Source organism: Meles meles, chromosome 2, assembly GCF_922984935.1.
Source record: "Meles meles chromosome 2, mMelMel3.1 paternal haplotype, whole genome shotgun sequence".
NCBI lineage: Eukaryota > Metazoa > Chordata > Mammalia > Carnivora > Mustelidae > Meles > Meles meles.
The window spans coordinates 107,991,559-108,019,082 of NC_060067.1; the positions used below are offsets into that span (position 1 = coordinate 107,991,559).

At 36.2% G+C, this 27,524-nt stretch overlaps 1 protein-coding gene across 3 annotated transcripts in view; it reads right to left on the reverse strand.

Annotated features, from left to right (window-relative positions):
- The window catches only part of BANK1 (B cell scaffold protein with ankyrin repeats 1), a 306,359-nt gene that overhangs the window by 211,642 nt on the left and 67,193 nt on the right, over window positions 1-27,524 (reverse strand). For all 3 annotated transcript variants that reach the window (XM_045987184.1, XM_045987189.1, XM_045987175.1), the window contains exons 3-4: window positions 9,905-10,059; window positions 1,119-1,257 (exon numbers count right to left, since the gene is read on the reverse strand). In XM_045987184.1, the coding sequence (XP_045843140.1) occupies window positions 1,119-1,257; window positions 9,905-10,059 (294 nt within the window). The remainder of the gene's footprint in view (window positions 1-1,118; window positions 1,258-9,904; window positions 10,060-27,524) is intronic.

Below are 27,524 nucleotides of genomic sequence, written 5' to 3' on the forward strand. Positions count from 1 at the left end.
TTTCTCGTCTCACTTCTGTAAATGGGCTTCATAATAGCTACCTTCCAAAAGGAAAAACAAAAGTTCAGGATGAATTTCACATCGTTTTTAATTTTAAATGTTTTTACTACATTTATAGATTCATAATAAGATTGTGTACTTTTGGGTGCCTGGGTAGCTAAGTTGTTAAGCATCTGCCTTTGGCTCAGGTCATGGTCCCAGGGTCTTGGACTTGAGTCCTGAATTGGGCTCCCGGCTCAGTGGGGAGACTGCTTCTCCCTCTTCACGCCCCCTGCTTATATTCCCTCTCTCACTGTCTCTCTTAAATAAATAAATAAATAAAAAAAATCTTTAAAAAAAAAAGATTGTGTACTTTTTTTAGTAAAAAATTTTACAAATTTCACATTTAAGAAGTTTCACAAGGTAATTTTATTCTCTGATTGTTAAGTGATATCATAAATTCAAAAACCAAGTAGTCCTACATTTATATCAAAACATTCAGAAATTAACATAGTAGGCTGTGATTTTAGTACAATTATTGTGGCAGGTGTGGCTATTCTATCTGGAATTTTAAATCTGCTACATTATCATGCTGCAAGCAAAGAGGGATAATAAAATGGTTAACCTCATAAATTAAATAAGGAAAAGAGGGAAGATTGTATATAGAAATGGTACCATGATGACAAATAGCGAAAAAGAATTATGCTTTCCAAAGCATCCAAATTCATGAGCTTGGCAAAAAGAAAAAAAAAGAAAAGAAAAAAGAAAAAAAAGGAAAGGATAACATTCATGAACAAAAATCCAAATGTTCATTAATCCTATTAGAATAAAGCATATAGTTTTAGTTCCATATTTAATATGCATCAAAGGCCTCTCTCCTGACATATTTAAAACGATATGCTATTGCAGGCAGTCATTTTACCACATGGTCCACAAGCTAATTTCTCATAATTTACACATTCATACTTTTGGGAATCCAGATTACTAATAACCACCTTGGGTATGTGAAAGCTACACACAGGAAGCACCTGCAGAACAATCTTAGTTTCTGTAAGGAAGTGAAACCATTTATCATAAATTTATTGAAAGAAACTCAGGATGATGTTTTATATTTATCAATGCATAAAAAATTTTCTTACCTAAAGCTTTCATACACCAGATTGTCTTATTCCAACGGGTTGGCCGTGTCCTAATGCATTTACTATTCGTTGTAAATTCAACCTCCACAGTATCGCCAATGATTTCATCTCTCAAAATAATAAATATTTCACCAGGATTCTGTAAGATAAAAAATATTGCCCAATTAGGGTCTTGAAAAGGTTTACATTAACCAAAAGAACACATTATATTTATTAATGATAGAATCTGAGCATGATAATTGTCTTCCACCATGTCCATATTTTCAATTATATTCAGAAATAAAATACGTAAATGTGATTCTTACTACATTTTAACTTTATCAACTTGGTGTCTATTTTGTCTTCATTCCCATTTTTGGCAACTGAAAAAACAGTGAGGACATAGTTGCTCTCTTTTTGTCTTAAGCCTTCCCTGTCCTTTAGGCTCCCTCTCTCAGGGTAATAAGCATCACTTCACAGACCTCCAGGGAACAGTAATTTGCAACCAAATCGTTTTTTTCCTAAAATATTTTTTCCTTCACTCTTCTAGAATTTGGTACATTTATCTATAAACGAGAGGGTTGAATAAGTTTAGCTCTAGGATCTTTTAAGATTTTATTTATTTATTTGTCAGAGAGAGAGCACAAGCAGGCAGAGTGGCAGGCAGAGGCAGAGAGAAGCAGACTCCCTGCTGGACAAGGAGCCAGATGTGGGACTCGATCCCAGGACCTTGGATCATGACCTGAGCCAAAGGCAGCGGCCCAACCAACTGAACCACCCAGGCATCCCCATCTCTTAATATTTCAGATATGAGTTTTAATGTCCAATATTTTAAACATCCAATAGTTTTAAATCTTACCTAACAGAGGTTCTCTGGTTACTCTTTATTTGTGATGAGTATCTGTGAGGGTTATTGAGTTGATAAAGGTTATAAATCTAAAAGTATCAAGATTTTATCAGGGTCAAAAAGCTAAATCTCTATACATAAAGCAAAAAAGTTTTTGAAAACTCCTTTGGAAAAAAATCCAGAGAAAGTAATTAGGGATAAAAAGATTGACATTAATACAGAGAAAAAGAAGGAATAAATATTTGTTAAGCATCTATGTTATACTTGGAATTATGTGAAGCACTTTTAATAGAAGGATATTTCCTTTAATCCTAATCAAAATATACACACACAGAAACAAAAATGGAAGGCTATTAGTTTTCTCTTTTAAGACTAGGGTAGCTAATACAGAGAGTTACATTCCGAGGATTAATCAGAACTATCTAAATCAAAAATCTATACTCTACATTGTGCTGTTTAACCCTTCAAAATGACCAAAATGAAAATACCATTTTTATGTATAAACATAAATATCACCTTCAAAGTCAAACTAAATTTCAGTCTCTCACAAAATAAACAGAAACCTCATTTATATACTCATTTATATACAAAACTGTGTTTACCCAAGAGTCATTAACTTCAAAGTTCTCTTATTTAAAAGTTATCTCTCTAAGCATAAATCACCTACAGATAAAACTTGTATCTTTAATGATCTGTACTAAAGGGTCTCTATGAATATGCTGATGTCACAGAACTGGTTCAGCTGACATACTTCCACTTCAGGAATTTTTCCACCAGAGTCTAGTGCTCCCAAATATTTGTCTGAAGGATATTTTAAACTAAATTTCTCCTCATCAATTACATTGCAAATGGAGGAAAGATGCCACTATTCCAGCTAACACACATTCCCACATGTCAAGAATGTCTCCCTGTTTCTTTCCCTATGCCTCACCAGGACACTGCTTCATGTGACCTCTGAGGTCAGGAATGTGAGCCCCTTTTGTTCCTCACATCTGACACCTCCTTTTCACAGGACCTCATGTTTAGTTCAGTTTTTTTAGTTCCTTTGTTGCTCACATCTGTCACCTTATTCCAAGTCTTTAATGACTTCTATTGACTTTGGCCCAGATCCCCAAGATCCTCTGCTTCAAAGTTCTTCAGAGCTCTCTTTCATAGGTATGCCATGTCTTGTTTAACTTTGACCCCTCCCCTCCCAAACTTAGTAAGCCTAAGCAAGCTCTCTCAATGTTTTATTCACCTAGCTAACTATTCTCATTTAGGAAGGCTCACACAGGCTGCTTCTTATGCATCAGATTCCCGCCTTAATAAAGGGCAGGACTCCACCTTCGAAACATTTCCAAAGGACAGTTTTAAATAAAAGACAAGCATACTGACCACCCCAAATGAGGCACTGACATCTGCATTTGTACCCAGGGCCAGCTTCATGGGTGTATGACCTGTGCAGTTACACAGGCCCTCTACTTAGAAGGCCCTGCACTTGGTTTAATGTTCTGCTGTCACTGCCTTAAAGTGCTTATTAATTTGAACAAGGGCCTCTACATTTTCATTTTGCACCAGGTCTATTTGTACATAATGTTGGCATGCCATTTATTTCCTACTCTCCGTCCGTCTCTCTACACGTCTCCTCTCTGTCAAGGTCTGACTCGGGTTTCATAAGCTCCATAAATCCTCCCTAAACTTCAGCCCATAATAACTTTCAAAGGAATTGTGGAACATTTTACACCCATACTCCTCTTTCCTAAGTCATGTCCTCTGCTCTTAATTAGTTATTCGTGTCTTTGTCTTGGCTTCCCAGCTAGATTTTCAAATCCTGAAGTATTTTTTTATTTTTTTTCATGTATTTGTGGCATCTTGCAAGAATTACATACATAGGAGACAATCTGTACATATTTTTAAAATTTAGATGGAATAAGCCTGTTAAAACACGACATTTTAAAACTCAACATGCCCAACTCTGCTCCTTACACTCCTCAGGACTCACAGCTTCATCTGTTTCCTGCATCTCCACAGAGGAAATGGCCTGCTCTAGGAAGGAAGGCCTGCATTATCCAGCCTTGTCCTTAACTATTATGAACATGTTAATTAAAAATATAATTGTGTGGGTACATTTAATTGAATAGAGAAAGTAATAGACACTCAAATAATCATAAATTTGGTTTTATCAGTTATGAAGCTGCTATTTTGCTCTCAATCGTTCTGACTCATCTGTTTATCCCTTATTTGGTTCTGAATATTCAGAGACAGAAAGAATTCTGATAATCATCACTTCCAAAGTCTAAGGTTTTGTGACATTGGTCACAAAGCTTGAGACCTAAACAAAAGAACTAGAACTTGGTCTATAATATGACACACAGATGGTGAAGTTTCTGGTTCTGCTAGGGTTGTTGTCTTTAGGCTTTAAGGATATATTATATGCAGGCAACAAAGGATTTTTATCCCAGTGGATCATCATGACTTTTGTGCACAGACCAATGGCTCTTTTCATGTATCCATGCTTACTTTAATAGGCATGAGGTTAACAATCACAGTTCCATGGGTTTTATTAAACCAGAACTGTACAGATTCCTACAGCTGACCTCTATCTGACCCATGATAGCACAGCGAGGATTAGGTTCTGGCAATTGTTCCAAATTTGGCTGTTAATTCTCACCTCCAGGATTACCTGGAAAGCTTTTAGAACTGCCAATATCCAGGCCATAACCCACAGTGTTTATATCTGAATCTTCGGGGATAGGATTCAGGCATTTTTAATATATACGTATATTAAAAAATATATATATATAATTTCTTTGAGAGAGAGCGCAAGAGAGTGAGCACAAACAGGGGAAGCAGCAGGCAGAGGGAGAGGGAGAAGCAGGCTCTCCACTGAGCAGAGAGTCTAATGTGGGGTTTGATCCCAGTACCCTGGGATTATAACCTGAAATGAAGGCAGCCACTTAACAGACTGAGACATCCAGGCACCTCCAGGCATTATCTTGCTTAAACCTCCCCTAATTGACCCTATATACAGCTTAGTTTGAGAGTCACATGGTTAAAGGGAAAAGATGTCTTTCAGTCACTGTAAAACCTTACCACCAAAGAGGTAGCCCTTTACAACATAGATTTTAGGCACTGATACACACAATAATCTTTTGTAGCTTTACCTGTATTTTTCAGTGAAGCCACAGGATCAGATTTTAAGTTAAGGTTGGTTACCAAGACGGCCAAACTGTGGAAAGAGCCAAGATGCCCTTCAACAGACAAATGGATAAGGAAGATATAGTCCATATATACAATGGAATATTACGCCTCCATCAGAAAGGATGAATATCCAACTTCTGTATCAATATGGATGGGACTAGAGGAGATTATGCTGAGTCAAATAAGTCGGGCAGAGAGAGTCAATTATCATACAGTTTCGCTTACTTGTGGAGTATAAGGTATAACATGGAGGACATTAGGAGAAGGAAAGGAAAGTGAATTGGGGGAAATTGGAGGAGGAGACAAATCATGAGAGACTGTGGTCTCTGAGAAACAAACTGGGGGCTTTGGAGGGGATGGGGGATGGGGGGAATAGGTGAGCCTGCTGGTAGGCATTAAGAAGGGCATGTATTGCATGGAGTACTGAGTGTGGTGCATTAACAATGAATCTTTGAACACTGAAAAAATAAGATAAAATTAAAAAAAAAAGAACTAGTCTGTGATTTGGTATGAGAAATCAGTGGGCAGTGGTGTTAGTTTCTGTATATTATTTCAAACTGTCTCTAGGGCCAAGGAACAAATGGGTAGGAGGTAATCTCTGAGAGTCCCATGATTTTTCCATGGGTCCTTCAGAATCACACCCCTGCATATAGTCTAAGGGTTTCTCTAGATTTGTTGGCTACATAATCAGGTGTGCACTATGGGTTTGGAGACTCACATTACAGTAGTAGCTACAGAGATCTGTCAAGGAACAGGTCAAATAAAATGAATGCCTTTTGTAGGGAATATGCCATGTTCTGGGAATCAGATACAAAGACAATTCAATGAAATTAATATACATCCAAATGTTGATAAAGTCCCTAAAAAGGTCTTTCAAGGTTAAACCGTAACTTCGAGAATTAAATTTGCTCAAGAAGTCAACAAGTGACTGGACTGGTTTTCAAACTGTTTCAGTCTTATCATCAGAAAAAGCAGCAGTGGGAGAATAACATAAAAATAGAGACATATTAGTTAATTAAACTCGAGGAAGTAAAAGATTCTGGGGGGCAGGAGAAAAACTGATATTGTGATAGACAGATTCCTATCAAAAGGAAGGAGCAATGATAGATGGCAGAACTGCCTATACAGATAAAACAAAATGAAGAAAAGAAGCTCACTCCTAACTGCTTCTAAGGATGGTGTTCCTGAAGAGGAAATAGTGAAGCCATTACTGCACCTGTGGCCAGGGCCTGGAGAAAAAACATAAGAGGGAGGAGGCATCAGGAAGCAAGCTACTGTACTTCCAACAGGGCCCACTGAAGAAAACATTAAGAGGATTTTAAAGCTACAGGTAACATCCATAAAAAAAAAAGCGATTAGGTTCTCCGCTTATGGATTGTGTGGCTCTAACAAGTGATTAGAGAATAGTCGGTGGATTGCAGAGAAGCCTCTGAAGAGGTGCTAAATTCTTGATGCCATTATTAGGTGATTTGAAGGTAACCTATTATTTAGCCTTGGCACTATCGACATTTCAGACCAGAGAATTCATTGTTGTGGGGACTATCCTAGTAGGATAGGATGTTAAACAGTATCTGTACCTTCTACCCACCAGATGCCAGTAGCAATCCCCCACTTACGACAACCAAAACTGTCTGCAGCCTTTGCCAAATACCTTCTCGGGGAATGAGGACAAAATTACTCCCAGATGAGAACTACCACTCTGAGGGAATTTGCCAGAGAAATTATAGAAGTTAGGACTTTGCTAATTTTGGCCATTCTAACTGGTGTAATCTCAATTACACCAATTATATTTCAATGTGGTTTTGATTTGAATCTCCCTGATGGCTAATGATGATGAACATTTCTTCATGTGTCTGTTAGCCATTTGTATGTCTTCATTGGAGAAGTGTCTGTTCATGTCTTTTGCCCATTTTTTGACATGATTATCTGTTTTTTGACTGTTGAGTTTGAAGAGTTCTTTATAGATCTTGGATATTAGCCCTTTGTCTGTAGTGTCATTTGCGAATACCTTCTCCCATTCCGTGGGTTGCCTTGACTTTGTAGTAATACACAGCACAGAGAAGCTGGTAAATAGAGCAGGTCCAGTTCTGGTTTAGATGTTATTCCAGTGGAAGAATGCCTCCCAGGTGGATTTCTCAATGCGACATAAAGTTGGAACAGACTCATTTTTACATGAATGTGTTTGGCAGGCCTAGAACTCATTGACTTTCTATTTCTCATGATCAGTTACTACACAAGAAAAATCAAAAGGAATATGCTAGAAAAACAAATGTGCTGGCTCATAATAAAAAAAAAATGAAGACACTAAAACATGGCAAAGAATGCTAATCCTAGAAAAGATAAAAGAAGAGGTCAAATTAAGTAGCAGATTTAAGCTGTTAAGACTTATCCAGGTAGTTCTCAAAGAGACAGGGAATAACTTACATGAAAAGAACATCTGAAGCATATCTTCACTAGCACATGAAAAACAATGTTGAAGAAAATATATTCCCTCTGCTTTTAGAGTGGCACAACATTATCAAGACCTAGGAAAGCATCGAGTCTGGGCAAGATGAATAGGTGGAAGGATCAATACTTCCATGCTCCTGGCTCAAAAGCAGTAGCAACTTTACCTGCTGCCCCAGGTAATGTCAATTCTTCAGAACAGATTAGGGAACAGGGAGGGAACTTCTCTAAGAGGCAGGTCCAGATCCAAGCAATTTTATAGCAAGAGGCAGATTAACTCCCCCTTAGAGAGAATGAAAGTCATGTCACTATATAGAACTCCTACCCAGCTCAGTGCTAGCATGATACCAACAGAAAACTGTAAGGGAACTTACTAGATTTCGAAGGTGCTGGGTGTAGAAGAGGCATGTATCATTGAAGACCCGATGACTGGCAAAGTTAGTATGCTAAATGTCTAGATTTTGTAAGACATGACTAAGTCTCAAGTCTCACTTATGGGGAGGCAAGGTCCTATTCTTCAGTGATCTTTACTCACCCATTAATTAGAAGAGGTATCAGAAATGAGTAAACTCATGGGTTTTGCTTTCAGACAGCTGACATAGACTGAAAGTTATCTTGGCAACTCTGAAAAATGATCTTCACTCATTTGGATACAAATGATTTTTCCTTTGGTACTTAGCCATTGTTACACAGACTCAGAGTGCACTAAGATCTAGGTTCTGGGAACACAAGATTTTGACTGGGATAACTATTTTTCATCCAGGGATCAGTTTATTTTGAATTTTTTAATGCATGTGGCTGACACTAAAATAATCTTGAATGACCTTCCAACTCTTAAAAAGTGGGGTACTTAAGAGAGATGTGAAATTGAAATAATTTAACTTCCAAGGGTCTGAAAGAATTGTATCCATGTCAATAAAAGACAGCCCATGATTCTGCTATTAAAAGAAACCTGATCCTACCCAACCATCTGAGTGAGCTTCTCAGCCTGGAGGATAGTGGGGTTTAATTTTTACACTTCAATTTCTTGGCAAATTTAATAGTGGGGGAAGGTTTTACATTCTTCCAAATTTACTGTTGTAGGTTTTGTTCAGAGCAGCTATGCAGACTCATTGCAGAGTTCTTGGTGAGTAATGTTTAGTTCCAGAGGGCTTTTCTCCCCTTTTTTGTGTTGATTTTACCTACTTGAGAATAATTCTCATTTCCTGTTGATTACAGTTTTTTCTATTTATTTCTGTCTCTTCCACTGTTTCTGACTCATTAGGAACCACCAGTTCTGATTGCTTAGCCTGCCCTCCCTCACATTTTCCAGGCCTGTAAGTGGTAATTTTCCTCAGCCTGGTCACCTGTGTCGGTTCCCGGAAACCAGACCAGTTTAGTTTCTTAGAGTCTCTAAGGTAGCACTGAAGAATTTCTTGTCTCTCCGGAATTGATAGCATACTAGCTTAAAACAATGATTCTTCTGCTTAAGCATGGGGTCTGGGGATGAAGGAATTAAACCTTGCCCAACTGCACAGGACTGCTGGTTCCAGCAAAATCAGAAGAGTGTCTTCCCAAAGACATCTCCTAGACAAATGCAGCCCCTGTCACCTGTGGCATAAATCCACTGGGTTCTCCTAGAAGGACCTTTCATGCAACTTCCAAGGCTCTCCTGTATCTTTGGCTTGTTCTACTGAAGAACACCACAGACACTGAAGATCAGTATCTTTCTATTGTCTGGAGATTATATAGACCCAGTTTCAGGTCAAGTTCTACCAGTATGTTCATTTTAGTAGTTCATTCCAATGAAGACTTAGGAGGAAGACATGCATTCATATAGTCCTTCTCAGAAATCCACACTCCATCCCCTGCTGCATTACCCTTTTATTCCTGAAAGGACCATCTCTTCTAGATCTTATATTTCCACTTAATAATGTAGGCCTTTAATACATGTTTAAGAGTTGAAAAATCAGTGATCCTAGAATATGAGTATTTTCCACTTTTATTCAAGAATGCATTTCCATTTATAAAAATAAAATCCTTGATCTGGTTAATATGACTCCAACTTTTTTTAAAAGTGGCTTGATACATATATATAGCAATTATATATTTTTTGGCAACATGTCAAATAACACCTGATAAAATTAGCCTTTCATATATTCTCCAGTATTAAATTATTTGACAAATATTTATCAAATGTCTACTAGTTACCAGATATTGTTCTGGATTCTGAGGACATAGACATGAACAAAGTAAAAAAAAGTGTCCAGCTATGTTAGAGCTTACATTCCAGTGAAATGCAGTATTTATGAAAACAATAGAGTCAGCCACTTAAATAACAAGGTATCTTACTCACCTCACATGGAATTTCAGCAGGAAGCACCATTGCCAGGGGTATGGTGTCTCTTGAAGTTTTTGATAATTCTTCAATTTCCTTTCTCTTACTTATTTCCCCCAAATGTTCCACTCCTAGGCCTGTTGGAATGTTGACCTCAAGGTAGTCTTCAGAATCTAGAGAAAAATTCATGAATTCATGATTATATATATCATGATTATATATATCATTTTATATATCATGATTATAACATAGCTAAGGTTATATTATTTCCACCATTGTTATAAAGACTAACTGCTAAATAATTAATATAATATATAGGACAATAGAACTGAGTTTAAGATACTGAATGTTAATAATTAAAATAATGCTTCACAATTTAACTAGTATTATAACCTTAGTGAGTAAACTATACCAACTATATATATTCACTTAGTGGTTTAAGGTTTTCTCCCCAAAAAATCTAACCACCATTTAATATTTTTTCTTAATATTAAATTAGCAAACCTGAAAAAAATGAAACTCTTTCTTTTCCATTACTGTAATTAAGAAATTTTATTTTATTTTATTTTATTTATTTAATATTTTATTTATTTGACAGAGAGAAATCACAAGCAGGCAGAGAAGCAGGCAGAGAGAGAGGAGGAAGCAGGCTCCCGATGCGGGGCTCGATCCCAGGACCCTGAGATCATGACCTGAGCCGAAGGCAGAGGCTTTAACCCACTGAGCCACCCAGGTGCCCCAATTTATTTTATTTTAAATCAGAATAATTATTTACTCTTTAAATATATTTCTAATTTTTAAAAACAAAAAGCACAACTGGCAAGCATCACTAAATAAATTGGTATTTCTATACAACACTGGTTTAGTAGTAAATATTAATGTTCATTCAAATGTTTATATGCTCTGTGAAAATTATGTTTGTTCTATATCAAATAGGCTGGGTTTCTTTATGGTAGTATTACTAAGAACAGTGAAATATGTTAATATGAGTTTTGAATCTCAAGGGAAAAGAATACTTGATTTCTTTTTGTTTTAACACTTAGTAATTTAGCATTTGGTCTCAATTGTTAAAACATTTTTCTCTATTGAGAAAAACTGAAGAAAAAAAAAGTGTTAAGGATAATGGCTAACTGTTTCATTATTCAATGTTTCAAAGCTTAAAGCACCTCATTAGCGTACAGACCAATGAGGCTGAAACCAAGTCTCTAACAACTAGATCACATGTATAAACTTAGGTCAGCTCCAAAAGTATCCCTCAAATCCACAAGGAGGAGAACTGGAAAAAAAGGAAAACAGCCCCTGACAGCTAGAAACTGCCCTGACACTGTATAAAAATCTTGGTGTTGCTGGGAGCTGGCCCAGTGTTCTCCCAGGGAAAGCAACATCAGACGTGGCTACTCTGTCACCATGATGGAGCAAGTCAGAGATGAGACCACTTTGTAGTCATGTCTGAACCCAGTCGAACACATGAACATTGCCAAAATCACAAAAATGACCAAACATCCCCAACCCTAGCTCCTGTCAGTAGCTATTACTTCCTTACCAATTTCAGCCTTAGGCTCTTTTCATTTAGCTTGCCCTCTATAGAAGGCTACCTACTCCTCCCGGTTTGCCTGGGATTTTCCTGGTTTGACCACTGAGCATGTTGTGTCCCAAGAAGCCCCTCAGCTGCAGACACACTGGGATAACTGGTCACCTAATTTTGGATTAAAGTCAATATATCAAATCATAAAATTACAACTGCTTTTTGAGAGCAAGCGAACTATTGCAAAGCCTTGTTTTCTTGAAACCTCCCTCAAATCACTTAACAACAAGCCTAAATCTTATGGTGTCTTTTCTAAAACTTTTACTGAGATGGCCCATGGCGCTCTGTGGTGTCTAGAAAAAGATCTAAATTTTCAAGTATAGGTGTGTTCCTAGTGGCGTGTGGCAAAAGGACACTGACAGGACAAAAAGGAAGAAGGATCAAAGGCAATATAGATGGAAGCAGCTGTCTACTGTATCCAAAAAAAAAAAAAAAAAAGTGAAGTTACATCTTCATATAAGGTAATTCTATCAGTAAAGCAGAATAACAAAAAAATGCCCTCTAGGGTGAAGCTATCCCCATGCCACATCTAAGGACAGTGGTGGGTTTATTTATTTTTATTTTGTTTTGTTTTGTTTTTGTTTTTTTGTCCTATGAAAGTTACAGAACAAAGCACAAAAATATCTGGTATTTCCAAATTCTTCCAAGTACTAGTCTTCCTTGAAATGAAATGAAAAATAGCATTTATTGAGAAACCACGAGACTCTTAACTCTTAACAAACTGAGGGTTGCTGGAGGGGAGGTTGGTGAGGGAGTGGGGTAATTGGGTGATGGGCATTAAGCAGGGCATGTGATGCGATGAGTACTGGGTGTTATATGCAACTGATAAATTACTGAACACTACATCTGAAGCTAATGATGGGCTATATCTTGGCTAGTTGAATTTAAATTAAAAAAAAAAGAAAAAAGAGAAAAACAGCCCTTATTTCTCTAACAATTTAAAATACTATCATTAGCAGTTTCATTTTCTCTCTCTCTCTTTCTCCCCCCCAACACATACAAACACACACACATACACACACATTCGCATACACCAAAATAGTAAAAGATTGTACAGAACTGGCTCAATCATTTTGTGAATTGATGAAAGAACAAAGAAACTGATTTTATTTAATCACCTTAGGAGAAGGTGGAAGTTATTTTACCATGTCGGTATCTAGAGGTTTTTCTGCTAATTCTTCTGTGGAATTAGGTTAAGAGCTGTTTTATTTATTTATTATAATCATGACTGTACAAAAAAAATTTATTTCCATGAATGTTCACAGAAGTCCTCTTTATAATGCAGAAAACTGGAAGTGGTCTAAGCAATAAGGGACTAGACTAAAAATATGTACTATGAAAAAGATACTGTTGCCAATAAAAATTCCATCAAAGAGTATTTACCTATAAGGAACAAGTTTATAACATCACTGAAAAAAATCCAAGTTACAAAATTACCAACTTAGTAGGTTCCCATTTAGTAAAATAAAAAGCATAGGACTTCTGGTTTCAGGTTCCACATATAAGGAGATTTAGAAATCACCACTTGTAACAAAAAGCTGAACAGACTGAAAAATCAACTCTTTTTTGATCATAAGAAAGAGGTGTACATAACATAAACTGCTGTCCCCAAATTAGAGAGATAGGCAAATACAAGGACTTTCAACTTATAAAGAGTAAGGAGTGAAAACCACCCCAGGAACCAGTGCCAGGGTAGGGAAGCCTCAACTGTAGTGGACAAATGGTTGGATGCTCAGTGTGGACAAATCTGAGAGTTAAGAACTGCAGGCAAATCCAGCCAAAGTAGGGGCTCTGCATTATTTTGAGATTTACCTCCAGGAGCTTGACTAGATGCCCACAGAAAATACTGGAGAAAATTCCCCTCCTGCTTCTAGCAGAGGGAGGGAGAAAGAGACCATTTTGAGATACTCCAGAGCACTCTGTTTTTCTAAGAAAGTTTTGTCCTCAGGGCAGACTGGTTAATGACAGCCTAAACTACTGGGGTATTATCAGAGTCTAAGTGACCTGGGGAAGAGAAGTAGCCAACAATAGCCCACTGTAGCCATCTTGCCACAAAGAAGGGGGAGAAAAAATCTAAGGAACTCTTGTGAAGTTAATGGTCCAGAAATACAGGTTCACTAAATGACTAAGATCTAATTAATCATCGGACTCTAAAAAGCTTCTCCTACCCCCATACCTCACTGCTATATTACTAAAGGCCTATTAAAGCAGTTCGTTTTACCGAGTACATCATGTTTACTGAGAAAAATTGGAAGGCATATCAAAAAGCAAAAACCAAAACTTGACATGACAGAGTAAGCATCAGAACCAGATTTGACAAGGATGTTAGAATTAGAAGACTGGGAATTTAAAACAACTCTGATTAATATGCTAAGGTTTCTAATGTATAAAGTAGACACCAGGCAAGATGGATGGGTAATATAAGCAGAGTATTGGAGCACCTACAAAAGAACCAGAAAGAAATGCTGGAGGTTAAAAACACTGTTACAGAAATGAAGAATGCCTTTAATGGGTTTATTAGTAAACTAGACATGACTAAGGAAAGACTCTCTGAGCCAGAGAATACACCAATAAAATCTGCGAAAACTGAAAAGCAAGTAGAAACAAAATAAACTAAAACAAAAACAAAAAATAGGACAGTACATCCAAGGACTGTGGGAAATGACAAATGTGTGACATACATGTAATGGGAACACCAGAAGTAGAAGAAAAGAAGGAACAGAAGAAATATTTCAAAGAATAATGACTGAGGGATGCCTCTGTGGCTCAGTCAGTTAAGTGTCTCCCTTTATCGCAGGTCATGATCCCAAGGTCCTGGGATAGAGTCCAACATCAGCCTCTCTGCTCAGTGGAAGCCTGCTTCTCCCTCTCCCTGCTGCTCCCCCTGCTTGTGTGCTCTCTCTCTCTGACAAATAAATAAATAAAATCTTTAAAAGAAAAAATAAAAAGAATAATGACTGAGAATTTCTCCACTTTAATGTCAGATACCAAATCACAAATAGTTCAGAGAACACCAACTAGAAAAATTCCAAAACATGATATCATCTTTAAATTGCAGAAAATCAAAGATAAAGAAAAAAATCTTAGGGGAACATGGAGAAAAAAAAATCTTGCTTATACAGAAACAAAAACAAGAATGATATTTGACTTCTTAGAAACTATGTGCAAGACAAAAGTGGAGTGAAATCTTTAAGTAAAAACAAACAAACCCACAAACACAAAATTCTGCATGGTATGAAATTATCCATCAAAAGTGAAAATAAAAAAAGACTTCCTTTGAAAATTAAATATTGGGATAATTTGTTGTTAGTAGATCTGCCACAAGAAAAGTTAAAAGAAGTTTTTTAGAAAGAAGGAAATAATATAGATCAGAATCTTTGATCTGCATAAAGAGAAGAAGAGCATCAAAGAAGTAATGACTAAGGTAAAATAAAAACATTTATTTTTTTTTTAAACATTTATTTTTCTTATTGGTAATTGATCTAACAGATTATAGTTTGTCCAAAATAACAATAGCAACACTGTATTTGAGTATGTATGTTTATGTGTATATGATATATATGTATATGTATATATAAAAATGAATGACAGCAATAATAAGAACTAGGATTATTTTGTTATTATAAAGTAATAATACTATCTGTGAAGTAGTATAGTGTTATTTGAAAATGGACTTGAGTTAGTTATGAATATATATAGCAAACTCTAGGAAAACCACTAAAAAAGTGAAAAAAAACCTGAGATATACTAAGATAAACTAAGATAAAAAGATATACTAAGAAAGGAAAGGAAATGGAATCATTATAAAATGCTCACTCAGTTAAAATTACAAAGGACAAACAGTGGAAGACAAAATATGAACAAAGGCAAAGAACAAGGGGAAAAAATACCAGTAATGAATAATGTAGGTATCAATCCAACTATATCAGTAATCACTTTGAATGTCAATCATCTAAATGCACAAAAAACCCCACAGAAGTTGTCAGAGTAGATCAGAAAACGAGACCCAACTATACGTTGTCTACAAGAAACATACTTTAAATATAAAGATACATAATGATTAAAAGTATATGGATAGGGAAAAATAGACAATATTAATACTAATCAAAGGAAAGGAAGATTAGCTATATTAATTTCAGACAGAGCAGACTTCAAAGTAAAGAACATTATCAGGATCAAAAAGAACATTATATAATGATAAAGGGGTCAATTCTCCTAGAAGACAATAATTCTTAATGTACATGGGTGTAACAACAGAGCATCAAACAGTGTGAGACAAAAACTGGTAGAACTGCAAGTAGAAACAGCTGAATCCCCTATCATGGTTAGAGAATTCAATTCTTCTGTCTTAGAAATAGATCCAGCAGGCAGAAAATCAGTAAGGATATAAATGAACTCAATAATACCACCAATAAATGGCATATAATTAATACCTATAGACTGTGTCATCCAACAAAAGCAGAATACATATTTTTCTCTGGCTTACATGGAACATTGACCAAGGTAGACTACATTCTGGGCCATAAAACACATTTTGACAAATTTAAAAGAAATAAAGCATATAGTGTCTGCTTTCAGATCACAATGGATTAAACTAGAAATAAATAACAGAAAGATAACTGAGAAATCCCCAAATATGTGGGGATTTAATACACTTCTAAATAACACATGGGTCAAATAATAAATCTCAAAAGAAATTACAAATGTATTTTTAAATCAGAATGAAAGTGAAAGTACAACTTATCAAAATGTGTGAAAAATTAAGAAACCAAAAATTGGTTCTTTGCAAAAATCAGTCAAATTGATAAGCCTCCAGCCAAGCTTAATAAAGAACAAGAGAGGCAGAGAGAAAGAGGAAAAAAAGAGAGAGAAGACACATACAAATTATTAACATGAGAAATAAAAGAGAGGGAGGGGAACTGTATTGTAGATCCCTTGGACACTATAAGGATAATAAAAGAATACTATAAACAACTCTATGTCAACAAATTTGGTAACCTAGATGAAATAGATCAATTCCTAGAGAGACATAATCACCCAGCACTCACACACAAAAAGAAAGACAATCTGAATAGTTCTATAGCCAATTTCTATTAAAGAAATTGAATCAATAAGTAATAACCTTCCAAAATAGAAAGCACTAGGCCCAGATAGGTTCATGGGTGAATTCTGCCAAATAATAAAGGAAAAAAATATATACCAGTTCTTTACAATTGCTTTCAGGGGATAAAAGCAGAGGTAATATGTCCCAACTCATTCTATGAAGCCAGCTTTACGCTAATACTTAAAGTTATAAGAAAGAAAGAATACAAGAAGACATATAAAAAGGACATTACAAGAAAAGAAAACCATAGACCAATCTCTCATGAACATAGATGCAAACACCATCAACAAAATATTAGAAAACTGAATGCAAAGAAGAATGAAAAGAATCATACACCATGACCAAGTGGGATTTATTCCAGTTATGCAAGTTTGTTAAGCATTTAAAAATCAATTAACATAATACATCACATTGATAGATTAAAAATTTTTTTTAAATATGATCCTATCAATAGATGGAAAAAGTACTTGACAAAATCCAATACCAAGTAATAATAAAAAAACTCTCAGTAAACTAGGAATAGAGGGAAACTTCCCCAACCTAATAATAATAATCTACAAAAAATCTACAGCTAACATCATTCTTAATGTGAGAAACTCAAAGCTTTCCCAATAAGATTATGTAGAAGGCAAAAATATCCCCTCCTACTTTTCCTTTTCATCATTTTACTGTAAGTTTTTCCTAATGCAATTAAGGAAAGAAAAGGAAGCAAAACACAAATTAAGAAGGAAGATGTAAAACTGTACTTATTGGGAGAAATAGGATTGCCTGTTTGTAAATCCAAAAGCACTGACAAATTTCTGGAACTAATAAGCAATTATACAAGCTTGCAAGATATATGGTTCATATGCAAAAACAGTAATTGTTTTTCTATATACTAACAAATGGAATTTGAAAAAAAAATTCAATACCATTTACATTAGCACCCCCAAAAGCAAATTACTTAGGTATAAATTTAACAAAATATATAAAAGAGTTATATGATGAAAACTACAAAACTCTGATGAACAAAATCAAATAAGAAGAAAAAAAATGGAGAGTTTTTTTTTTAAAGATTTATCTATTTATTTATCTGACAAACAGAGATCATAAGTATGCAGAGAGGCAGGCAGAGAGAGAGTGGAAGCAGGCTCCCCGCCAAGCAGAGAGCCCAATGTGGGGCTCTAACCCAGGACCTTGGGAATCACAACCTGAGCTGAAGGCAGAGACTTTAACCCACTGAACCACCCAGGTGCCCCCCCAAATGGAGAGGTACTTTATGTTCATGGATACAAAGACTCAATATTGTTAAGATGTCAGTTTTTCCCAACTTAATCTATAGATTCAATGCCATCCCAATCAGAATCTCAGCAAGATATTTTACAGATATGGGCAAACTGATTCTAAAATTTATATGGAAAGGCAAAAGACCCGAATAGCCAACTCAATATTGAAGGAGAACAAAGTTGTAAAACTGACACTATCCAACTTCAACACTTACTATAAAGCTACAGTAATCAAGACAGTGTGGTCTTGTCAAAAAAAACAAATAGATGATTAAAACAAAATAGAGAGCTGAGCTGAGAAATAGAACAACATAAAAATAGTCAATGGATCTTTGACTAAGGAGCAAAGGCAATAAAATGGAGCAAAGGCAGTTTTTCAAAGAGTGGTGCTGGAACAACTGGAAATCTACATGCAAAAAATGCATCTACATACAGACACTGCACCCTTCACAAAAATTAACTCAGAATGGATCACAAATCAGACTGTATAATGTGAAACTATAAAACTTCTAGAAGATAACAAAAGAGAAAACCTACATGACTTTGAGTATAGTGATTCCTTTTTAGATACAACATCAAAGATATGATTCATGAAATAAATCATCGATAATCTGGACTTCATTAAAATGAAAAAAAAAAAAACCCACTTCTGTAAAAGATAATATCTAAGAGTCAAGATGGCAGAGGAGTGCAGACTGAGATGACATCAGGTCTCAGGAGTTCAGCTAGATAGTTATCAAACCATTCAGAACACCTACAAACCCAACGGAAAATTGAAGAGAAGAAGAGCAGTGATTCTAGAAACAGAAAATCGACCACTTTCTGAAAGGTAGCATGTGCAGATAAGTGAATCCAAAGCGACAGGAAGATAGATGATGGGGGGAGGGGCCAGCTCCAAGCAAGTGGTGGAGCAATGGAGCACAAAATCCAAACTTTTAGAAGTCTACTCCACTGAGGGACATCGATCCAGAGGCTAAGCGGGGGTGGAGTCCTAGCAGGGAAAGGGCAGTCTCAGGTCCCATAGGGTCACAGAAAGATAGGGGGTGTCTGAGTGAAGCAGAGCTCGTAGATATCAGAGCAGAAAAGCTGACCACAGAGACAGAGCCAAGGAGTGAGCTCTCAGCTTGGGCTTACCTTAAACTGTGATCCATGGCACAGTTGGACCACTGCTCTTTAGGCAGGAGCCCCACAAGTGGCAGATCTAGGAAGTTCCACCTTCCACCCCTGGAAGAGCAGCATGGCAAGAATCTGCTGGGTTTGAAGTCTCTAAATGGGGCTGTGTGCCAAAGACAGAAATACTTGGTCACAGGCCAGGTGAGGTCAGAGCGCGGCCAGAGACCAGGGAAACGGGAGTGATTGCCTGCTTTTCTCTGAGGGCACACTGAGGGGTAGGGCCCTGAGCTCTCGGCTCCTCTAGGCAGAGACTGGGAGGCCACCATTTTCATTGCTATCCTCCAGAGCTCTATGGAAAGTGTTCAGGGAGGAAAAGCTCCTGAGAGCGAAGAACCCGAGCAGATTACTTAGTCCGGACCCTGGCAAGGGTGGTGCAATTCCACGTCTGGCAAAGACATTTGAGAATCACTACAACAGGCTCTTCCCCCAGAACATCAGCAAAAACATCCAACCAAGACCAAGCTCACTGATCAAGGAGAATAGTGGAATTCCAGAGCTAGGGAAAAGCAAAGCATGAAATTCATGGCTTTCTCCCCGTGATACTTTAGTCTTGCAAAGTTAATTAAATTTTTTTAATTTTATTTTTTATCTTATTCTAATTTTTTTAACTTTGTCTCTTTCCTCTTTTAATGTTTTTTAACAAGTTTATCTTAACAATATCTTTCTAAAAAAATCTTTTTAAACCTTCATTATTATAGTCATATTTTATCCTTCATTGTATTTAACTTTATTTTTTGTATACATATAGGGTTTTTTTTTTTCTAGAAAATTTTGGGATACAATTTCTTCTAACAGATCAAAATATACCCTAAATCTAGCACAGGGCTTCATTCTAGTCTGCAGCCTGAGCAAATTATCTCCACACTTTTTTCTTTCTTTTTCCAACCAATGTATCTTATCAATTCCTTTTTTAGAATTTTTTAAAAATTTTCATCTTTACAGTCATATTCCATCCTTTCATCATGTTTACCCTTATTTCTGTATGTATATACGTTTTTCATTCTTTAAAATTTTGGGAGGTGGGTTTCTTCTAAGAGACCAGAATACACCCAAAATCAACTGGGTGGCTCTCTTCTATTCACCAGTCTAATATATATATATGTATATATATAGACACACACATATATGTATGTATATACATATATTTTTATTATTTATTATTTATTATTTATTATTTAAAATTTTATTTATTTATTTATTTTATTTATTATTTTATTATTTATTATTTTAAAAAAATTCTAATATATGTATATGTGTGTATATATATGTATATATATACATATATATATATACATACATATATATACACACATATACATATATTAGAATTTTTTTAAATTTCTTTTTACCCCTTTATTCTCCTCCTGATTTGGGTCTCTTCTAATTTCGTTAGCTTACATTATTCTGCGGTCATTGTCACCCTTTTAGTATTTTATTCTCTTGTTCATATATTCTTATTTGGATCAAATGATAAGGCAGAAAAGCTCACCACAAAAAAAAAAAAAGAACAAGAAGCAGTACCAAAGACTAGGGACCTAATCAATATGGATATTGGTAATATGTCAGATCTAGAGTTCAGAATGATGATTCTCAAGGTGCTAGCTGGGCTTGAAAAGGGCATGGAAGATATTAGAGAAACTCTGTCTGGAGAAATAAAAGCCCTTTCTGGGGAAATAAAAGAACTAAAATCTAACCAAGCTGAAATTAAAAAAGCTAGTAATCAGGTGCAATAAAAAATGGAGGCTCTTGGGGTGCCTGGGAGGCTCAGTGGGTTAAAGCATCTGACTGCAGCTTGAGTCATGATCCCAGGGTCCTGGGATCGAGCCCCACACCCAGCTCTCTGCTCAGCAGGGAGCCTGCTTCCTCCTCTCTTTCTCTCTGCCTGCCTCTCTGCCTACTTGTGATCCTTATCTGTCAAATAAATAAATAAAATCTTTTAAAAAAATGGAGGTTCTTACTGTTAGGACAAATGGGGCAGAAGAGAGAATTAGTGATATAGAAAACCAAATGACAGAGAATAAAGAAGCTGAGCAAAAGAGAGACAAACAACTACTGGACCGCGAGGGGAGAATTCGAGAGATAAGTGATACCATAAGATGAAACAATATTAGAATAATTGGGATTGCAGAAGAAGAAGAAAGAGAGGGGGGGCAGAAGGTATATTGGAGTGAATTATTGTAGAGAATTTCCCTAATATGGCAAAGGGAACACACATCAAAATCCAGGAGGCACAGAGAACCCCCCTCAAAATCAGTAAAAATATGCCCACACTCCATCATCTAATAGTAAAACTTACAAGTCTTAGTGACAAAGAGAAAATCTAGAAAGTCTGTAACATACAATGGTAAAAATACTAGATTGGCAGAAGACTTATCCACAGAGACCTGGCAGGCCAGAAAAAACTGGCATGATATATTCAGAGCACTAAATGAGAAAAATATGCAGCCAAGAATACTATATCCAGCTAGGCTGTCATTGAAAATAGAAGGAGAGGTCAAAAGTTTCCAGGACAAACAAAAACTAAAAGAATTTGTAAACAGCAAACCATCCCTACAGGAAATATTGAAAGGGTCCTCTAAGCAAAGAGAGCCTAAAAGGAACAGGAAGCCTAAAAGAGAGACCAGGAAGGAACAGAGACAATATACAGTAACAATCACCTTACAGGCAACACAATGGCACTAAATTCATATCATTCAATAGTTACCCTGAATGTAAATGGGCTAAATGCCCCAATCAAAAGACACAGCGTATCAGAAAGGATAAAAAAATAAAACCCATCAATATGCTGTCTACAAGAAACTCATTTTAGACCCAAAGACACCCCCAGATTTAAAATGAAGGGGTGGAAAAAAATTTACCAGGATAATGGACATCAAAAGAAAGCTGGGGTGGCAATCCTTATATTAGATAAATTAGATTTTAAGCCAAAGACTATAAAAAGAGATGAAGAAGGACAAATACCATACTCAAAGGGTCTGTCCAACAAAAATATCTAACACTTTTAAATATCTATGCCCCTATCATGGGAGCAGTCAACTATATAAACTAATTAATAACACAATCAAAGAAACAAATTGACAATTATAAAATAATAGTAGGGGACTTTAACACCCCCCTCACTGAAATGGACAGGTCATCCAAGCAAAAGATCAACAAGGAAATAAAGCCCTTAAATGACACACTGGACCAGATGATAGCACAGATATATTCAGAGAATTCCACACCAAAGCAACAAAATACACATTCCTCTCTAGTGTGCTTGGAACATTCTCTAGAATAGATCACATCCTGAGTCACCAATCAGGTCTCAACTGGTACCAAAGATTGGGATCATTTCCTGCATCTTTTCAGACCACAATGCTCTGAAGCTAGAACTCAATCACAAGAGTAAAGTAGAAAATAACCCAAATAAATGGAGGCTAAAGAGCATCCTACTAAAGAATGAAGAGGTCAACCAGGAAATTAAAGAAGAATTGAAAAAAAATTCATGGAAACAAATGAAAATGAAAACACACTGTTCAAAATCTGTGGGACACAGCAAAGGCAGTCCTGAGAGGAAAATATATAGCGATACAAGCCTTTCTCAAGAAACAAGAAAGGTCTCAAGTACACAACCTAACCCTACACCTAAAGGAGCTTGAGAAAGAATAGCAAAGAAAGCCTAAACTCGGCAGGAGAAATCATAAATATCAGAGCAGAAATCAATGAAATAGAAACCAAAAAACCAACCAACCAACCAACCAAACAAACAAAAAAACCCAGTAGAACAAATCAATGAAACTAGGAGCTGGTACTTTGAAAAAATTAATAAGATTGACAAACCCCTGTCCAGACTTATCAAAAGGAAAAGAGAAAGGACCCAAATAAATAAAAGCATGAATGAAAGAGGAGAGATCACAACCAACACCAAGGAAATACAAACAATTACAAGAACATATTATGAGCAACTATGTGCCAGCAAATTTGACAATCTGGAAGAAATGGATAAATTCCTAGAGAATATAAACTACCAAAACTGAATCAGGAAGAAATAGAAAACCTGAACAGACCCATAACCAGTAAGGAGATGGAAGCAGTCATCAAAAATTTCCCAACAAACAAGAGCCCAGGGCCAGATGGCTTCCCAGGGGAGTTCTACCAAGCATTTAAAGAAAAATTAATACCTATTCTCCTGAAACTGTTCCAAAAAAAATAGAAATGGAAGGAAAACTTCCAAACTCATTTTATGAGGCCAGCATTACCTTGATCCCCAAACCAGACAAAGACCCTCCTCAAAAAAGAGAATTACAGACCAATATCCTTGATGAACACAGACGTGAAAATTCTCACCATAATACTAGGCAATAGGATCCAACAGTACATTAAAAGGATTATTGACCACGGCCAAGTGGGAATTATTCCAGGGCTGAAAGGTTGGTTCAACATCAGCAAATCAATCAATGTTATACAATACATTAATAAAAGAAAGAACAAGAACCATATGATATTCTCAAGAGATGCTTAAAAAGCATTTGACAAAGTATAGCATCCTTTCTTGATCAAAACTCTTCAAAGTGTAGGAATGGAGGGTTCATACCTCAATATCATCAAAGCCATTTGTGAAAAACCCACAGTGAATATCATTCCCAATGAAGAAAAACAGAGCTTTTCTGCTAAGGTCAGGAACATGGCAGGGAGGTCCATTTTCACCACTGCTATTCAACAGAGTACTAGAAGCCCTACCTCAGCAATAAGATAACAAAAAGAAATTAAAGTCATCCAAATCAGCAAAGAGGTCAAACTACTACTCATTACAGATGATATGATACTTTATATGGAAAGCCCAAAAGACTCTACTCCAAATCTGCTAGAACTTATACAGGAATTCAGTATCCCGTCAGGATATAAAAATCAATGCACAGATATCAGCTACATTTCTATACACCAAGAACAAGACTTAAGGATTTAGTCTGAGATTGAGATTTAAGGAGTCAATCCCATCTACAATTGCACCCAAAACCATAAGATCCCTAGGAATAAACCTAACCAAAGAGGCAAAGAATCTATACTCAAAAAAACTATAAAGTACTCATGAAAGAAATGGAGGAAGACACAAAGAAATGGAAAAATGTTCCATGTCCATAGATTGGAAGAATAAATGTTGTGAATATGTCTATGCTCTACCTAAGGCAATCTACATGTTTAATACAATCCCTATCAAAATACCATCAATTTTTTTCAATGAAATGGAACAAATAATCCTAAATTAAATGGAATCAGAAAAGACCTCAAATAGCCAGAAGAATGTTGAAAAAGAAAGCCAAAGTTGGTGGCATCATAATTCCAGACTTCAAACTCTATTACAAAGCTGTCATCATCAAGACAGTATAGTACTGGCACAAAAACAGACACATAGATCAACAGAACAGAATAGAGAGCCCAGAAATAGACCCTCAATATTATGGTCAACTAATTTTTGACAAAGCAGGAAAGAATGTCCAATGGAAAAAAGACTGTTCAACAAATGGTGTTGGGAAAATTGGATAGCCACATGCAGAAAAATGAAACTGTACCATTTCCTTATACCAGACTCAAAATGTATGAAAGACATCAATGTGAGAAAGGAATCCATCAAAATCCTTGAGGAGAACACAGGCAACAAGCTCTTTGACCTCAGCCACAGCACATTCTTCCTAGAAACAATACCAAAGCTTATGTAAGGGAAACAAAGGCAAAAACGAACTATTGGGACTTCATCAAAATCAAAAGCTCTTGCATAACAAAGGAAACAAAACCAAAAGACAACTGAAAAAATGGGAGTAGATATTGCAAATGACCTATCAGATAAAGGGCTAGTACCCAAAATCTATAAAGAACTTATCAAACTCAACACCCAAAGAACAAATAATCCAATCAAGAAATGGGGAGAGGACATGAACAGACATTTCTGCAAAGAAGACATCCAGATGGCCAACAGACACATGAAAAAGTGCTCCACATCATTCGGCATCAGGGAAATACAAATCAAAACCACAATGAGATACCACCTCACACCAGTCAGAATGGCTAAAATTAACAAGCCAGGAAATGACAGATGCTGGCGAGGATATGGAGAAAGGGGAACCCTCCTACACTGTTGGTAGGAATGCAAGCTGGTGCAGTCACTCTGGAAAACAGCATGGAAGTTCCTCAAAAAGTTGAAAATAGAGCTACCCTATGACCCAACAATTGCACTACTGGGTATTTACCATAAAGATACAAATGTGGGGATCTGAAGGGGCATGTGCACCCGAATGTTTATGGCAGCAATGTCCACAATAGCCAAACTGTGGAAAGAACCTATATGTCCATCAACAGATGAATGGATAAAGAAGATATGGTGTATATGTATATGTATAAATATATGTATATACACCATATCTTCTTTATCCATTCATCTGTTGATATATATATATATATATATATACACACACACACATATATGACAAAGTACATAGTACATAGTACATATATATTGCATATATATGCAATATATGTTGCAATATATATTGCATACATATATATGCAATATATATTGCAACGCATATTGCATATATATATATATATATATATATATATGCACAATGGAATACTATGCAGCCCTCAAAAGAAATGAAATCTTGCCATTTGCAATGACATGGATGGAACTACAGGTATAATGCTGAGCGAAATAAGTCAATCAAAGAAAGACAATCATCATATGATCTCTCTGATATGAGGAATTTGAGAGGCAGGTGGGAGGGGGTTGGGGGGTAGGGAAGGAAAAAATAAAACATGATTGGATCAGGAGAGACACAAACCATAAGAGACTCTTAATCTCACCAAACAAACTGTGGGTTGCTCGAGTGGGGGTGCGAGTATGGAGAGGGTGGTTGGGTTATGGACATTGTGGAGGGTACGTACTATGGTGAGTGCTTTGAAGTATGTAAGCCTGATGATTCACACACCTGTATCCCTGGGGCAAAAAATACATTATATGTTAATTTTAAAAATCTAAAAGATAATATCTAGAGAATTAAAAGATAAGCCATACATTGGTAGAAAATATTTCCAACAGACACATCTAATTAAGGACTGTTCTGGAAAATATATAAAAATCTTTAAAATCTAACAATAAGAAAATTACCAAAATTGGAATATCAGCCAAAAAGCTTAAAAAATATCTCACCATGGGGGACCTGTGTGGCTCAGTGGGTTAAAGCCTCTGCCTTTGGCTCAGGTCCTGATCCCAGGGTCCTGGGCTCTCGGCTCAGTGGGGAGCCCACTTCCTCTCTCTCTCTGCCTGCCTCTCTGCCTACTTAAGATCTCTGTCTGTCAAATAAATAAATAAAATCTTAAAAAAAAAACTCACCAAAGAAGATACATAGGCAGCAAACAGGCATATGAGAAGATGCTGCACATCATATGTCATCAGGTAAATGCAATATTAAAAAAACAAAAAACAATTAACAGTATGCATCTATCCATTAGAACAGCCAAAATCTGAACACTGACAATATCAAATGTTAGTGAGGATTTGGAGCAAAACGAATTCTCCTACATTACTTGTGAGAATGCAGATGGTACAGCCATTTTTGAAATTAGTTTGGTGGTTTCTGACAACATTAATCATAGTCTTGCCATGTAATTCAGCAAACATGCTCCCTGGCATTTACCCAAATCAGCTGAAACTTAGGTGAACATAAAAACCTGCCCATGGATGTTTATAGCACAATTTTCTTCATAACTGCCTATTGGGAGCAACCAAGATGTCCTTCAGTAGATGAATGGATAAATTGTGATACATCCAGACAATGAAATATTATTTAGAGCTAAAATGAAATGAACTATCAACAATGCAAAGACATGGGAGGATGTTAAATGCATATTACTAAGTGAATGAAGTCAGTCTGAAAAGACCACATACTGTATTATACCAACTATATGACATTTTGTAAAAAGCAAAACCATACAGATAGTAAAAAGATAAGGGGTTGCCAGGGGCCTGGGGTCAGGTGGGGATTTGAATAAGCAGAACACTGAAGACTTTTGGGCAGTGAAAATATTCTGTATGCCACCATAGTGAAAGGTGCTTATCATTAAACATTTGTCTATACACGTAGATTATACAATGCCAAGAGTGCATCTTAAAATAAACTATGGACTTTGGGTAATTATGATGTGCCAATGTAGATCCATCCTTAAGTGGTGGACCATTCTGGTGATTGATGCTGATAATGGGGATAGCTATGCATGTTGGAGGTGTAGGATGCAGAGTATATGGGAAATCTCTACCTCCCTCTCACTTTTCATGTAAACATAAAACTGTTCTAAAAAAATAAAGTCTTCTAAAGAAAGCATGCATATACAGAAATATGTGGTAGGGATTTAAGATATATTCTTGAATGCATAGGAATACATTGGCTACATATAAAAATGTATATATTCCATTAATATCAAGAGTGGTTATTTTTGGCTGATGGGGTTATGGATAATTTTATTGTATATATTACT